Source organism: Mustelus asterias, chromosome 6 (genome assembly GCF_964213995.1).
Source record: "Mustelus asterias chromosome 6, sMusAst1.hap1.1, whole genome shotgun sequence".
In the NCBI taxonomy this organism is placed as follows: domain Eukaryota; kingdom Metazoa; phylum Chordata; class Chondrichthyes; order Carcharhiniformes; family Triakidae; genus Mustelus; species Mustelus asterias.
The window spans coordinates 121741200-121755857 of NC_135806.1; the positions used below are offsets into that span (position 1 = coordinate 121741200).

At 45.4% G+C, this 14658-nt stretch overlaps 1 protein-coding gene across 2 annotated transcripts in view; it reads right to left on the minus strand.

The window, feature by feature from the left end:
• tenm3 (teneurin transmembrane protein 3) overlaps positions 1 to 14658 on the minus strand; it is a 593227-nt gene that overhangs the window by 144844 nt on the left and 433725 nt on the right. For both annotated transcript variants that reach the window (XM_078215101.1, XM_078215099.1), the window contains one exon: positions 7127 to 7312. In XM_078215101.1, coding sequence (XP_078071227.1) covers positions 7127 to 7312 — 186 coding nt within the window. The remainder of the gene's footprint in view (positions 1 to 7126; positions 7313 to 14658) is intronic.

The following is a 14658-nucleotide window of genomic DNA, read 5'->3' on the forward strand; positions in this document are numbered from 1 at the left end:
TATTTTCACCAATTTCTAATTCTGATCTCTGTCCTACATTTCTGATGTTGAAGTAATAATGAGGGTACCTCATCTGTACCATTTATTAATAATATTAGATGTACTTCACTGAGGTCATCCCACCTTGACACTGGCATTTTTCTGGGCTGGGGAATTTGCGTTCGTTAACCTTCCCACAGTTTTCATTAATTTCCAATTGGGAACAGCCTTGTGGGTTTTTTTTTTGCTGGACTCTTTCAGATGTATGTCTATCAATTTTGTGATGTAGGATTTTGAGGGAATAAAATATAGATGACTTTCCATTTTGGATTTTTACCCTCCTGATTCATCAAAGATTATTTTCCCTTCAAATATGCGCAGGATCTGAAGGCCATCCTCGAGTTAATTATCTTCCTGAATGGCCAGTAAAGACTCTTCATTAACAATTAACCTCACTCTTACAGCAATCTTTGCAATGAATAGTAACGACTGTCATTAATGCTCCATTAAGGAAATAAATAGACGGAACTCATCACCAGACCCAGATTATTCACTGTCAGATATTAATAGGTATGATGAAATGGTAATAATGTACAAGTGGGTATGCATTAACTGTGTTCAGTTCAATCATTGAGCCCTGAATCTGATTAAGTTGCTCAAGTGCTGCTTCTTCGTCACTTAATTATTATTCATCACACAATTCTGCCACTTCGCAAACACAGACACATTTATAATAAATTATTTTTTATTTTGCACATATTGAGCAATTTTGTTCTCTGAAAATTATCAGCCAATCTTATTAGGCTCCTTTTCAAGTTCATCTCTTTCCATACATGGTTGTATTCTGCATTATGATCAACATCAGCCCAGATTCATTTATGACAGTCATCTCATCTGAATCCTTTTATCACTGTCCCAGCGCCCGATTTAGCTTGCTGCTTGAATCTCAAAAGGTTGTTTTTCCTTCATTTAACAATGACACTAGTAATTAAATGCGGAATTGATGCTGCAGTGTGACAACTGTTGTAATGTTGTAAGATGTAATAGATTTTGGTAAAATGAAAAACAGGCTAACATGGAATAAGTTTGTACTATAAGTGGTCCAATATGTAACAGAAACTGTAATACAACAGGCATCGGAAGATCATGCACAATGCCGGAATTCTCCGGCCGTTCACGCCAGCGAGATTCTCCGTTCCCCCCAGCAACGCACCCCCTCCCGCGGGTTTCTCGACAGCGTGGGGTGACATCAGTGGGAATTCCCATTGACAGCCATGGGACCAGAGAATCCCATGGCCAGCAAACAGCACGCCGCCTTCCATCACTGGGAAACACACGGCTGGGAGGCCGGAAAATCTCGCCCTTATGTGCTGCTTAAATTTAAAATCCGCATCCTCGTGTTTTTGTGCACGTCCTCTCCCTTTATCCCACCATTGGAAGCTGTGCCGTCAGCCACCTAGACCGGTGTTCTGGAACTCCTTCTGTAAATCCCTCTGTCGCTCCACATCCCTCCCCTGCTTTGAAACCTTCCTATCTCTTTGACTAAACATTCAATCAATCCTACCATTACCTCCATATTTTTGATCAGGCTTCTGGTGAAGCACTCTGCACGGTTATCTAGCGCATGAAAAAAAATTATTAGTCATAAGTAGGCTTACATTAACACTTCAATGAAGTTACTGTGAAAATCCCCCAGTCGCCACACTCTGGCACTGCTCAGATACACTGAGGGAGAATTTTGCATGGCCAATGCACCTAACCAGCATGTGGTGGGAAACCAAAGCATCCGGAGGAAACCCACACAGACATGGGGAGAACGTGCAGACTCCGCACAGACAGTGACCCGGGAATTGAACCTGGGTCCCAGGTGCTGTGAGGCAACCACTGTGCCACCGTGCTGAGCTGTTAAATAAATTCAAATTGTTGTCAAAAGATTGGGAGGGACAATTTTAAGAGAGTCCATTCAGTACTCTCAACGTGACCTAACATGTCATATAATCCCTACAGTGCAGAAGGAGGCCAATCGGCCCATCAAGTCTACACCGGCTCTCCAAAACAGCATTCCACATAGGCCCAAATCAGGAACCACCTTCAGGGTACAGGACAAGATGTAAACTACAGCAAATGCCGCTACCTTTCATTCTGCTCAGAATAAAGAGGAAAATGTGAAGTTTAAACACCACTGAACTATTGCTTCCAATAACCACAGGGGGGAATAAATAATAAAAACTACAAGGCTGACATTTCGCGACAGTTGCGAGATTGGTATTTAACCACCCTGTTTCCAAGTACACGTACATATATGGGTCAAAATATTAATTCTAGTCATGGCCGCACTCTTCCAAAGACGAACAATGAAAGAGTTCGCAGTTAGTACCTCACAATGTGAGTAAAAAGCTTCAGGCTGATTATACAAACAGATGGTATCAACCTCCCTTGTTTGATGTTAAAAACCTTTATTTTAAAGCAAGATTGACAGGCCACAACAATGAAGCAAAGGACTGTAAATGGACCCATTTGCATGTAAAATTAGTCCAAGTTTTAGTCAGCACTCAGGCAAGGAAAGTTACAGCACACTGGAGAATGGATCAGTTTTAGTGCAACTAATTAGGTTTAAGTTTTAAGTTTAAATTTTAAGTTTATTTATTAGTGCCACAATTAGCTTACATTAACATGGCAATGAAGTTACTGTGAAAATCCCCTAGTCGCCACACTCTGGCACCTGTTCGGGTACACTGAGGGCAGTGGGCGTGAAAGGATTTATTAATCATTGTTCCAATATAATTTATGTTAGTTTGATAAAAAGTAGTCCTATCTCCAATGGCACAGTGCTTCTATCCGGTGAATTGGATCAGCCTTTCAGATTTCACTCTCTGTGTTGAGTTGGGTGGTCTCAGTTGATCAGCAATGGGGGTGTTACAATTGCCCTCAGCCTCCCTGAGTTAATGAGATGAAAATTGGCTTGGATTTTCTTGTCGTGATCATTGTGGAAGAGCTCCAGCTGGGAAAATTACATGGATGGGTTTGAGCGAGAACCGTGTCCTATTCGGTGAAGATTTTATGAACAAACAAATACTCTTTATCGCACTATCGATTGTCAACCAGTGAATGGGGAACTATGCAGAAAGTAGTCAATGCCTCACGGCGAAGAGGACAGGGCAAGGGAGAAAATTCCAAGAACAATTGCCCATTTTATCATCACTCCGCAATATGTGCAGCAGATAGCCCATAGGAACTCAACAAGTGTCAAGTGCAAAACCAACTAACAGGTACTGAGAGCTCCATTAACATTCATTCTATACCATTGTGAGTTGTGTCCCCGTATGTCAGTTTACTGTGGTGTGGAGATGCCGGCGTTGGACTGGGGTGGGCACAGTAAGAAGTCTCACAGCACCAGGTTAAAGTCCAACAGGTTTATTTGGAATCACGAGCTTTCAGAGTGCTGTACCTTCCTCGGGTGACTCACCTGAGGAAGGGGCAGTGCTCCAAAAGCTCGTGATTCCAAATAAACCTGTTGGACTTTAACCTGATGTTGTGAGACTTCTTACTGTGTCAAATTACTGAGTAGATAAGCAATCGTTCTCAGCTCAATAAAAACAAGGAACCCAAAGCCATAACTTCCACTCAACGAACTGGCCACCACATTAATGTCACAAACTGAGTACTAATTGGGAGAGGGGGAGTAATGACAACTGCTTCACAGGGGACATTTTTTGATCGACCGACTGACTCAACCTCACTTAAAGTGGAAGGGATCTGCTTCATGAAATGATCTGTTAAATGAGGAAATTCATCCTAACCAGGAAATCCCAATTAATGACTGTTGACTGCACCCTCCAGAGTTCTCCTCTCCTCCTCAATGAAAAATGTAACCAAAGAGCGGTCGCAAGGAAGGGCATACTGTAATAATTATTAAAAAACACACCTCTGGCCCATAATAACTTCCAAACACGGAAGGTACTAATGTCTCCCTGAACACCATGCGTGCTAATGTGTTACTGATGGATCATTCAGCACCGCTGGCTGTAACTTTGTCAAAGAAAACAGATCAGCTCCTTGCCTTTGTTAACGATCCGGTTCCCCGCTGCATCGAAGCGTTAGAATGAAAGCAAGATTGCTGACTGTATTCCCCACCTCCCCCCTCCCCGGCATCACCTTTGTGCACAGCTTAAAGGAATTAGGATCTCCCCGAGGCCAGGGCCTGTTTCAATGCCAAACTGACGAACATGGAAATCAATGTCAGTCGATAAACATGAAAGTGGTGAAGGCACTTAGGGGAAGTGAGTGCCAGAACAGGATTCTCACTGAATCAAAACATTTTTTTTTTGTAAATAAGGGAACGTTTGTTGGCCTTCCCAGATTGCAGCTGGTGCAAGAACATGCTGTGGAGTGGAGGAGTTGACAAGTAATGGAATAGCACATTCCGAGCTCACTCACGTAAACTTGCCCATTTCCTGCGACTGTACAGTATGATTTATGATGTAGACAATATGACGTAGACAATATGATTCTCTACATCAATGGGAACGAAGTAGAAATGGTCGAGAGCTTCACGTTTTTAGGTGTCCAGATCACCAACAACCTGTCCTGGTCCCCCCATGCCAACACGAGGTTTAAGAAAGCCCACCAACGCCTCTACTTTCTCAGAAGACTAAGGAAATTTGGCATGTCAGCTACGACTCTTTTACAGATGCACCATAGAAAGCATTCCTTCTGGTTGTACCACAGCTTGGTATGGCTTCTGCTCTGCCCAAGTCCGCAAGAAGCTACAAAAGATCGTGAATGTAGCCAAATCCATCACACAAACCAGTCTCCCATCCATTGACTCTGTCTACACCTCCTGCTGCCTCGGAAAAGCAGCCAGTATAATTAAGGACCTCACGTGCCCTGAATATACTCTCTTCCACCTTCTTCCATCGGGAAGAAGAAACAAAAGTCTGAGGCTACGTACCAACCGACTCAAGAACAGCTTCTTCTCTGCCGCCATCAGACTTTTGAATGGACCTGCCTTATATTAAGCTGATCTTTCTCCCCACCCAGCTATGACTGTAACACTACATTCAGCACTCTCTACTTTCCTTCTCTAGCATGCAAGAAACAATACTTTTCACTGTATACTAATATATGTGACAATAAATCAAATCATTCAAATATGATTTAGATTACATTGATCGGAAACTGGTGGTACTTTCAGTCAGTGGGGTGGGGGGAGAGGGGGTGGCCATGAAGGGATTTGAAAACAAGGATGAGAATTTTATAATTGAGCCATTGCTTAACTGTGAGACAATGCAGGTCAACGACCACAAGACTGATGGGTGGGTGAATTGGACTTGTTGAGAGTTTGGGCGTGAGCAGCAGAGCTTTGGGCTAGCCTTATGTTTACGCAGGGAGGCCATCCAAACATCGACTGAACGTCCTTTGCAGATGGGGAGTGACGAGGAGAAGATGTCAGATTGGAATGTGATGATATAGGCAGTGGGTAGGAAGGCAGTGTGGTTTACTGAACTTCCAACATGTTCCGTTAGGGATACAGATCGCTGGCGTCATGGAGTGGGAAGGAGGCAGATGGTTGGAGCAGCAATCGCTCAGGTAGGGGAAAATGGCACAGGGAAAATTAATTTAGAGACTTCAGAAGCCTATGATGATTGGCTCAAAACAGGCAATGTAAAATTTGGATGTTGAATGCAACTTGCTTTAGCCACTCAACCATCAAATTTTCTGAGCTTTAGCGAGAGATAAAAGAGAAGATTGAACCAACTTGATTGAAGTCTCCAATAACAATTTTTGACCACTCTTTGCGAGGGATCTTTCAGTTTATTCACAGACTCAAAAATGACTCCGTTTTGAGAGACATTGGAAGGAAAAAAAATTGCAGTATAGCTTTCCAGGACCAAACTTCTCAAAAGGTCACGGTGATAGCCAGATATGATTCAACGCATTTCTACAAAATTGCTAAAACTGTCATTCTGAATTCCCTCTGACATAATGGGTGATATTTAATGGAGGTTGCAGGGATCTCGCCCACTGGCGAGAGCCACATGTCGCCTCCTTCTGTGAAGGTTCATCAAATTAAGTACCACTCAGGCACTTGACAGGCTGGGGGTGAGCCTCCACCTCAGGTACCCCAGCAATGGAAGTCCTGCCTGCCAAGGACACCAATGCCACCCAGGTGGCTACTGCAGGTACCCACTCATCCGAGGCCCAGGTTTGTGGATGGACCCAAGTCACAGATGAATGATGGCGGGTGGGCATGCACAGGATGTGAGTCACTGGGGAAGGGTAAGGTTAGGGTCAGCAGCAAGGGCAGGGAGTTGTCTCTCAGCTGCACCCTCCTACCTAGTGCCAGGTCCCTCGATCAATCATTGAATGCCTTTGATCAAGGGACCCCTCTGGCAGCAAGCAAGCAAGTCCGCACAGATTTGCTCGCCATATTTCTCACATGGTGAGCTCCCCGTCTGCCTCTGCATTAATGTGGAGGCTTTGCAGAGGATGCGGAAAAGGTTTACCAGGATGTTGCCTGGTTTGGAGGGTATTAGCTATGAAGAGATTGGACAAACCTGGTTTGTTTTCACTTGAGTGTTGGAGCCTGGGCGGGGGGGCAACCTGATAGAAGTTTACAATATTATGAGAGGCATGGATAGAATGGATAGTCAGGAGTCTTTTTCCCAGGGTAGAAATGTCAATTACTTAGGGGACAAAGATTTAAGATAAAAGGGGGAAGTTCAAAGGGGAAGTGAGAGGCAACTTTTTTTATTTTCTATGCACATACTTATATATGGATATGCTTTCTGAGGATAAAGGTTATTTTCACAACCATTATTTGCAAAGGAAAAATTACTGTCAGTCTGTTGTGTTGAATACTATACGTAGTATGGACATCCAATGCTTCAGGGAGAAACCGCTTCCCCCACCTCCCCCAGTGATAGCCATACAGAAGTTTCACTGTGTAGCTTTGATGAGATTTTCCATGAAAATTAGGAAAAAGAAAAATGTCAATTCAACCCAATGCTCTTATAAAACAAAATATATTGTATACAGGTGTCAGAAACAGTATGAGAGTTACCACCGAACATTCTCATTACTGCACCGCAGGCGTTTCTATAGTACAAGATGGCATAATCCCCAATACTCTCAACTAAGGGCCTACCTATGGTGCAGTGTTCACCGTTCCAGCCCTGGTTGCATTCACATTTGCCATCTTTGCAGGTTCCATGTTCCAAGCAGCGGGGGTGGCATGCTCTCTGGTCACAGGCTGCACCCGTCCAGCCTTCCTCACAGCGGCAGGCACCCGCCAGGCAAACGCCGTGCGTTCCGCACTCCACGGCACAAATTTCTGCGGGAGAGAAACAGACCCAGCATAGTCAGCGCACGTTCCAATTTCAACCAATGCACAAATGTTCGCGGACGGTACTAGATTTCTTGCTAGATTCCTCGAATCAAGCTTGTAACAATATACCATTCAAGCTTGCATGTGGTACAACAGATTGTTCACGAGTAAAGAAAAATATTGCACTTAATGTTCTTCCATCAACACCACCCAATTATTTTACTATAAAAATACTCCTGTTTCATAATAAACACAGTAATTATTTCTTACCAATTATATGCTTACATTTACAGATTTTGTAATTAGCTGGCGTAAACCCACATTAGGTTCCTTGACTACATGCTACGCACCAACAGATGTTCGCGGCTACCAGACAGCCTGCCTCGTTGTTGCACCATGCCTGGGAGTATGGAGGAATCCATAATGTGCATGGCATCAGCACTCTGAAGCTTCCCATGGTGTGTGTGTAGTCGCCTCAATGGATGCTGAAGTCAGGCTGCGTGATAGTATCTCTTCCTAATCTGATCAAAGCTCAAACTGGTGTCACTCAGGCCCTGAGCTTGACATGTCTGTCACCTCCGTAAAGCTGGAGGCAGCCTGATAGGGGCTTCCATTGCATCCCGGATCTCAGAATTCTACAATTCAACCGGAACATGGAGAGAAATCGCTCCCCCCACCTCCCCTGGAGATAGCCAAACAGAAGTCTCGCTCTGTAGCTTTGATGCGTTTATCCATGAAAATTAGGAAAAAGAAAAGTGTCTCTTCCACCCAATGCTCTTACAAAACAAAATAAATTGTACGCAGGTATCAGAAACTGTATGAGAGTTACCACTGATTTTCCGGTCTTGGGGCGAGCGTGGCTGAAAATTCCCACCCTCTATTTCCTCTGACATTCACCGAAGACAGTTGTTCCGGTATGACTATGACCTCAGTGAGATGCAGTAACTCAAAACAATCCTCTTGTTACATTTGATCTGTAAGGTCATGTTGAAACTTAATCGCAAAAAAAAACATGTATGGGCCGTGCATTTGACTCTGGGAATGCAGTTCTGTCAAAAGGAATCAGGTGCAGTGATCTTCAGGATCAATGGGAATGCTGAGTCACAGCTTTACGCAGTGAGGGACGGGGTGGAGGGGGGTCTTTCTCTCTGTAAGGATGACAGCACATCTTCTCCCACGTCAACCCTTCCTATCACTGACCAGGGCTGGGCTGAAATGCTGAGCACTGCGGCTGGGCCCTCTTTGACCTGAGCTCCTGGAGGTTGCTGACTATGAGCATGTCAAGGCCCCTCACCTGAGCATCAGTCGCTTTCTATCATCCACAACGAAACCAATGGAGGAGCAAAAATGTAACTTGATAAAGGCACGATGGGCCAACAATAATGTTCAACAGCTATTGTGTAAGGCACTAAAAGTCATACTGTGATGGAAATGATGTCTCAATCTGCAAGCTGGTTCTATAGGCCTTGCTGAAAGCTGCAATGTCAGGTTCTGTACATATTCGTGTTAGTCAATGGTTGGAAATACTCAACTTGAGGGTAAGAATAACTGGAAGGAGATGTGGATCAAACACCACGGCAAGAGGGAGTAGTTCAGATGAAGCAATGTTGATCGACTATTGCCAAAGAGATATGGCTGCTGGTGCGGCTGCACCTCTGCTCAATCATTTTTTTTGAATTCATTCGTAGGACATGGGTGTCACTGGCTGGCCAGCATTTATTACCCATCCCAGTTGCCCTGGTTATTACTACATTGTCACTATCCAAGTACAGTCTCAAGGCTCAAGTACAGAAATGAGATAGAGAATCTGGTGAACTGGTGCAGCGACAATAATCTCTCCCTCAATGTCAACAAAACGAACGAGATAGTCATCAACTTCAGGAAACGTAGTGGAGAACATGCTCGGTCTACATCAATGGGGATGAAGTAGAAAGGGTCGAGGGCTTCAGGTTTTTAGGTGTCCAGTTCCCCAACAATCTATTCTGGTCCCCCCATGCCAACGTTATAGTTAAGAAAGCCCACCAATGCCTCTACTTACTCAGAAGACTAAGGAAGTTTGGCATGTCAGCAATGACTCTCATCAACTTTTACAGATGCCCCATAGAAAGCATTCTTTCTGGTTGTATCACAGCTTGGTATGGCTCCTGCTCTGCCCAAGACCGCAAGGAATTACAAAAGGTTGTGAATGTCACTCAAACCAGCCTCCCATCCATTGACTCCGTCTACACTTCCCGTTGCCTCGGCAAAGCAGCCGGCATAATTAAGGACCCCACGCGCCCCGGACATTCTCTCTTCCATCTTCTTCCTCAGACAAAAGTCTGAGGTCACGTACCAACCGACCCAAGAACAGCTTCTTCCCAGCTACCATCAGACTTTTGAATGGACCTATCTTGCATTAAATTTGATCAGCAGCCCGAGAAGGCCCAACCTCCAGCCTTAGCAACGACACACCCGGTCAGCACTGCAACCATTGTGCGTACGCTGCAACTCTCAGCTGATGCTCAAAAGCCACACACGAGATGCTAGAACCTTTGATTGTTTGATTTGATTTGATTTATTATTGTCAAATGGATTAACATACAGTGAAAAGTATTGTTTCTTGTGCGCTATACAGACAAAGCATACCGTTCATAGAGAAGGAAAGGAGAGAGTGCAGAATGTAGTGTTACAGTCATAGCTAGGGTGTAGAGAAAGATCAACTTAATGCAAGGTAAGTCCATTCAAATGTCTGATGGCAGCAGGAAAGAAGCTGTTCTTGAGTCGTTTGGTACGTAGTCTATGACTTCTGTATCTTTGTCCCAACGGAAGAAGGTGGACGGGAGAATGTCCGGGGTGTGCTGGCTGCTTTTCCGAGGCAGCGGGAAGTGTAGACAGAGCCAATGGATGGGAGACTGGTTTGAGTGATGGACTGGGCTTCATTCATGACCCTTTAGAGGGCAATTGAGAGTCAACCACATTGCTGTGAGTCTAGAGTCACATGTAGGCCAGACCAGGTAAGGATGGCAGATTTGTGGATAGTTTGGAGGGATGTCAGAAGTTGCAGCGAGACATAGATAGAATGCAAGACTGGGCGGAGAAGTGGCAGATGGACTTCAACCCGGATAAGTGTGTGGTGATCCATTTTGGCAGATCCAATGGGATGAAGCAGCAGTATAATATGAAGGGTACCATTCTTAGCAGTGTAGAGGATCAGAAGGACCTTGGGGTCCGGGTCCATAGGACTCTTAAATCGGCCTCGCAGGTGGAGGATGCGGTCAAGAAGGCGTACGGCGTACTGGCCTTCATTAATCGAGGGATTGAGTTTAGGAGTCGGGAGATAATGCTGCAGCTTTATAGGACCCTGGTTAGACCCCACTTGGAGTACTGCGCGCAGTTCTGGTCACCTCATTACAGGAAAGATGTTGAAGCCATTGAAAGGGTGCAGAGGAGATTTACAAGGATGTTGCCTGGATTGGGGGGCATGCCTTATGAGGATAGGTTGAGGGAGCTTGGTCTCTTCTCCCTGGAGAGACGAAGGATGAGAGGTGACCTGATAGAGGTTTACAAGATGTTGAGAGGTCTGGATAGGGTAGACTCTCAGAGGCTATTTCCAAGGGCTGAAATGGTTGCTACGAGAGGACACAGGTTTAAGGTGCTGGGGGGTAGGTACAGAGGAGATGTCAGGGGTAAGTTTTTCACTCAGAGGGTGGTGGGTGAGTGGAATCGGCTGACGTCGGTGGTGGTGGAGGCAAACTCGTTGGGGTCTTTTAAGAGACTTCTGGATGAGTACATGGGATTTAATGGGATTGAGGGCTATAGATAGGCCTAGAGGTGGGGATGTGATCGGCGCAACTTGTGGGCCGAAGGGCCTGTTTGTGCTGTGGCTTTCTATGTTCTATGTTCTATGTTCTATTTCCTTCCCTGAGAGGGGATTAGGCTTTTTATGACAATTAACAGCCACTGTCATGGTCACAATCATTGCTGAGACTAGCTTTCAAATCCAGATTTTATTAATTGAATTTAAATTCTCAGAGCTGCCACGATGGGATTTGAACCCCTGCGCTCACAACATTAGCCAGGGCCTGTGGGATTACTAGTCTAGTGACAATACGCTTGTCACCACCTCTCCCCCCTGCCCTACGATAACATGCAGCTATCAGGGGGCATAAAAAGCAAAGTCAAATGTCTAACTGAATGATCTGAAAGAAAGATTTCACTCAAGACGGGCTGCAGTCCTCGATTGCTTCATTCAATGATCAGTAAAACCTATCCAACTGGGACGAGTCACAGCTTCATCAGTTGCTACCTCTTGCGGTGCTTGGGGAATGGACTGCCTGTTCCCTGCACTTCCAACAATTTCTTTATACATACTCCGCTCTCTTCTGAATCAAGCTTTCAATTAAGGACCTCGGATGGGCTGATTAACCTCAATGCAGCAAAATATTAACTCGGCTTTGCGAGGAGAAGTTTTTTAAAATATCCTGAGCCTTGTTTCTCCTGTGAATCAATCTAATCAATTTTTCATTAGCGCCAAGGTGTTTATCAGCCTTTAACACACCACCTTCCAGCACGGTCATGTCAATCTTCGCTACAAACTTATTAATTGGAGTGCATTTAATTGAAGCAAAATTGTGCAACTAATTAATAGCTGGTCTTCTGCGTAAAGATCAAATAGTGTTTCGGCAACATCAGTTTCCTCACGGAAGACTGCGGCATCGTAACAGTGCCTTGATGGAGAGACAGTGGGAACTGGTTTGTGCCAAACCGGTGGGCCTGATTAGGCAATGGTAGACGGAGCTCAACAAGCAACCTAAAACTGAACCCACCCATTTCATACAGGCCAGGACTCCTCCAACTGCAACAGCCAATTCTTTAACCTTCGTGTAGGATTGAGGACAATTGATGGGTATGTGGGTTCAGATTGATACATCCATTATCTGGTTCCCATCATTGCTTCCCTGATGCATTCGAAAGAAGTCGAAAGGGGCGGCACGGTGGCACAGTGGTTGGCACTGTTGCCTCGAAGTGCCAGGAACCTGGGTTCAATTCCCGGCTTGGGTGGCTGTCTGTGTGGAATCTGCATGTTCTCCCCATGTCCGCGTGGGTTTCCTCCAGGAGCTCCGGCTTCCTCCCACAGTCCAAAGATGTGCAGGTTAGGTTGATTGGCCATGGTAAATTGCCCCTTCGTGTCAAGGGATGTTAGGGAATACCCCAATTGCCCCGTAGTGATGAATATGTGGGATTACAGGGTTAGGGGCTGGGTGGGATTAATTGTCGGTGAAGGCTTAATGGACCGAATGACATTCTTCTGCACTGTAGGGATTCTGTGAGCCTCATCATGAAGATATTACTGGCAAAATGACTGTCAATTAGTCAAATGGCCGCAACTGCTTACATTTGATTGGCGGCGTAGCCTACAGGGATATATTTGCTCTCTTGTTTTATCACTGTTGCTGTTCCATCCTGACTAAATATTGTGTAAACATCTATTGCTCCACTTGTTGGATCTCTCCCACAAGTTGTTTCTCACAATTCCATCCCTGCAATTGAACTCAGCCAGATTCTGAAATCAAAAGATCCTTCGGCCCATCCAGCTGGCTCTGTCACTCCAGGTTCAGCCTTGGGTTTCCCTTTCATCTTTTCCTCCTGCCTTGCACTCGGTCCTGATATAATGGGCAAGATTCTCCGGCCTCCCACCCACGTGTCTCCCGCCAGCGGGAGGTGGCGCGTTATTTGCTAGCGGTGGGATTCTCATGTTCCGCCGTTGTCAATGAGAATTTGCATTGGATGTCATCCCACACTGGCAGGAAACCCACGGGTGGCAGTGTGCTGCCGGCGGGACTGGAGAATCCCACCGGCATGAATGGCCGAAGAATTCCGGCCAACATATGGCCTCACGAGTCCTGTCCTTATATTTCCTAAATCCTAAATTGATACTAAACTATCCACAAAGCAATTTATAATTTCATGACACACTACTCATTTCATCCAATAAAGTTGGCAAAAGGAATCTTAACAAACTTTGTCTAAACTGAAGCACACCATCTGATGGGGAGTCAATGGCAAGCTCGATGCAAATTTTCCTTTCCAAGTGGGCTTCCTTTTGGGCGATGTGTTAAATTCAAAAGATTGCCTGGTTTTAAACAAATGACTGTGCATGTATCTCCCAAAACTCCTTTCACTGCTGATGCACACCAGAAACCCCAAACCCATCAAATTCCAACGTTAAAACCTGGAATTAAGCAGCAAATCGTTCAACGCAGAGGGAGAACAGGATACCCCAAGTGATGACCAGCATGAAGAAACCGTAACAGTATGGAAATCACCAATCAGAATCCAAATTGTTTGGAGGTCCAAAGATGTGCAGGCTAGGTTGATTGGCCATGTTCAATTCTTGCACCATGGAATCCCTAAAGTGCATCAACACCATGCCGAGAGCGATCCCGCCCAGGCCCCGTCTGTAAACCCATGCATCTACCCTGCTCATCCCCCTGATAGTAAGGGGCAACTTAATATGGCCAATCAACAGATCTTTCGTTCTGTGGGAGGAAACCAGAGCACCCGGAGGAAACCCACGTAGACACGGGGAGAACATGCAAACTCCACACAGTCACCCGGGTTCAGAATTGAACCCGGGTCCCTGGCACTTTGAGACAACAGTGCTAACCACTGTGCCACCGAGCCACCCTAGTGTCTGGGAGATTAGCAGGGTAGATGTGTGAGGTTACGGGGAGAGGGCCTGGGTGGGATTGCTGTTGGTGCAGCCTCGATGAGCCGAATAGGAAGGCGATGACCTAGTGGTATCATCACTGGACAATTAATCCAGAAACCCAGCTAATGTTCTGGGGACCCAGGTTCAAATCCCACTACGGCAGGTGCTGAAATCTGAATTCAACAAATAATACCTGGAATTAAGAATCTACTGGTGACCATGAAACCATTGTTGGAAAAACCCACCTGGTTCACTAATGTCCTTTAGGGAAGGAAATCTGCCGTCCTTACCTGGCCTGGCCTACATGTGATTCCAGGGCCACAGCAATGTAGTTGACTCTCAATTGCCCTCTGAACAATGGCAACTAGGGATGGGCGATAATTAATGGCCAGCATGCGACGCCCATGTCCCACGAATGAATAACAAAAAATGCACTGTAGTGATTATATGATTCTGATTAGCAGGGTAGATGTGTGAGGTTACGGGGAGAGGGCCTGGGTGGGATTGCTGTTGGTGCAGCCTCGATGAGCCGAATAGGAAGGCGATGACCTAGTGGTATCATCACTGGACTATTAATCCAGAAACCCAGCTAATGTTCTGGGGACCCAGGTTCAAATCCCACTACGGCAGGTGCTGAAATCTGAATTCAACAAATAATACC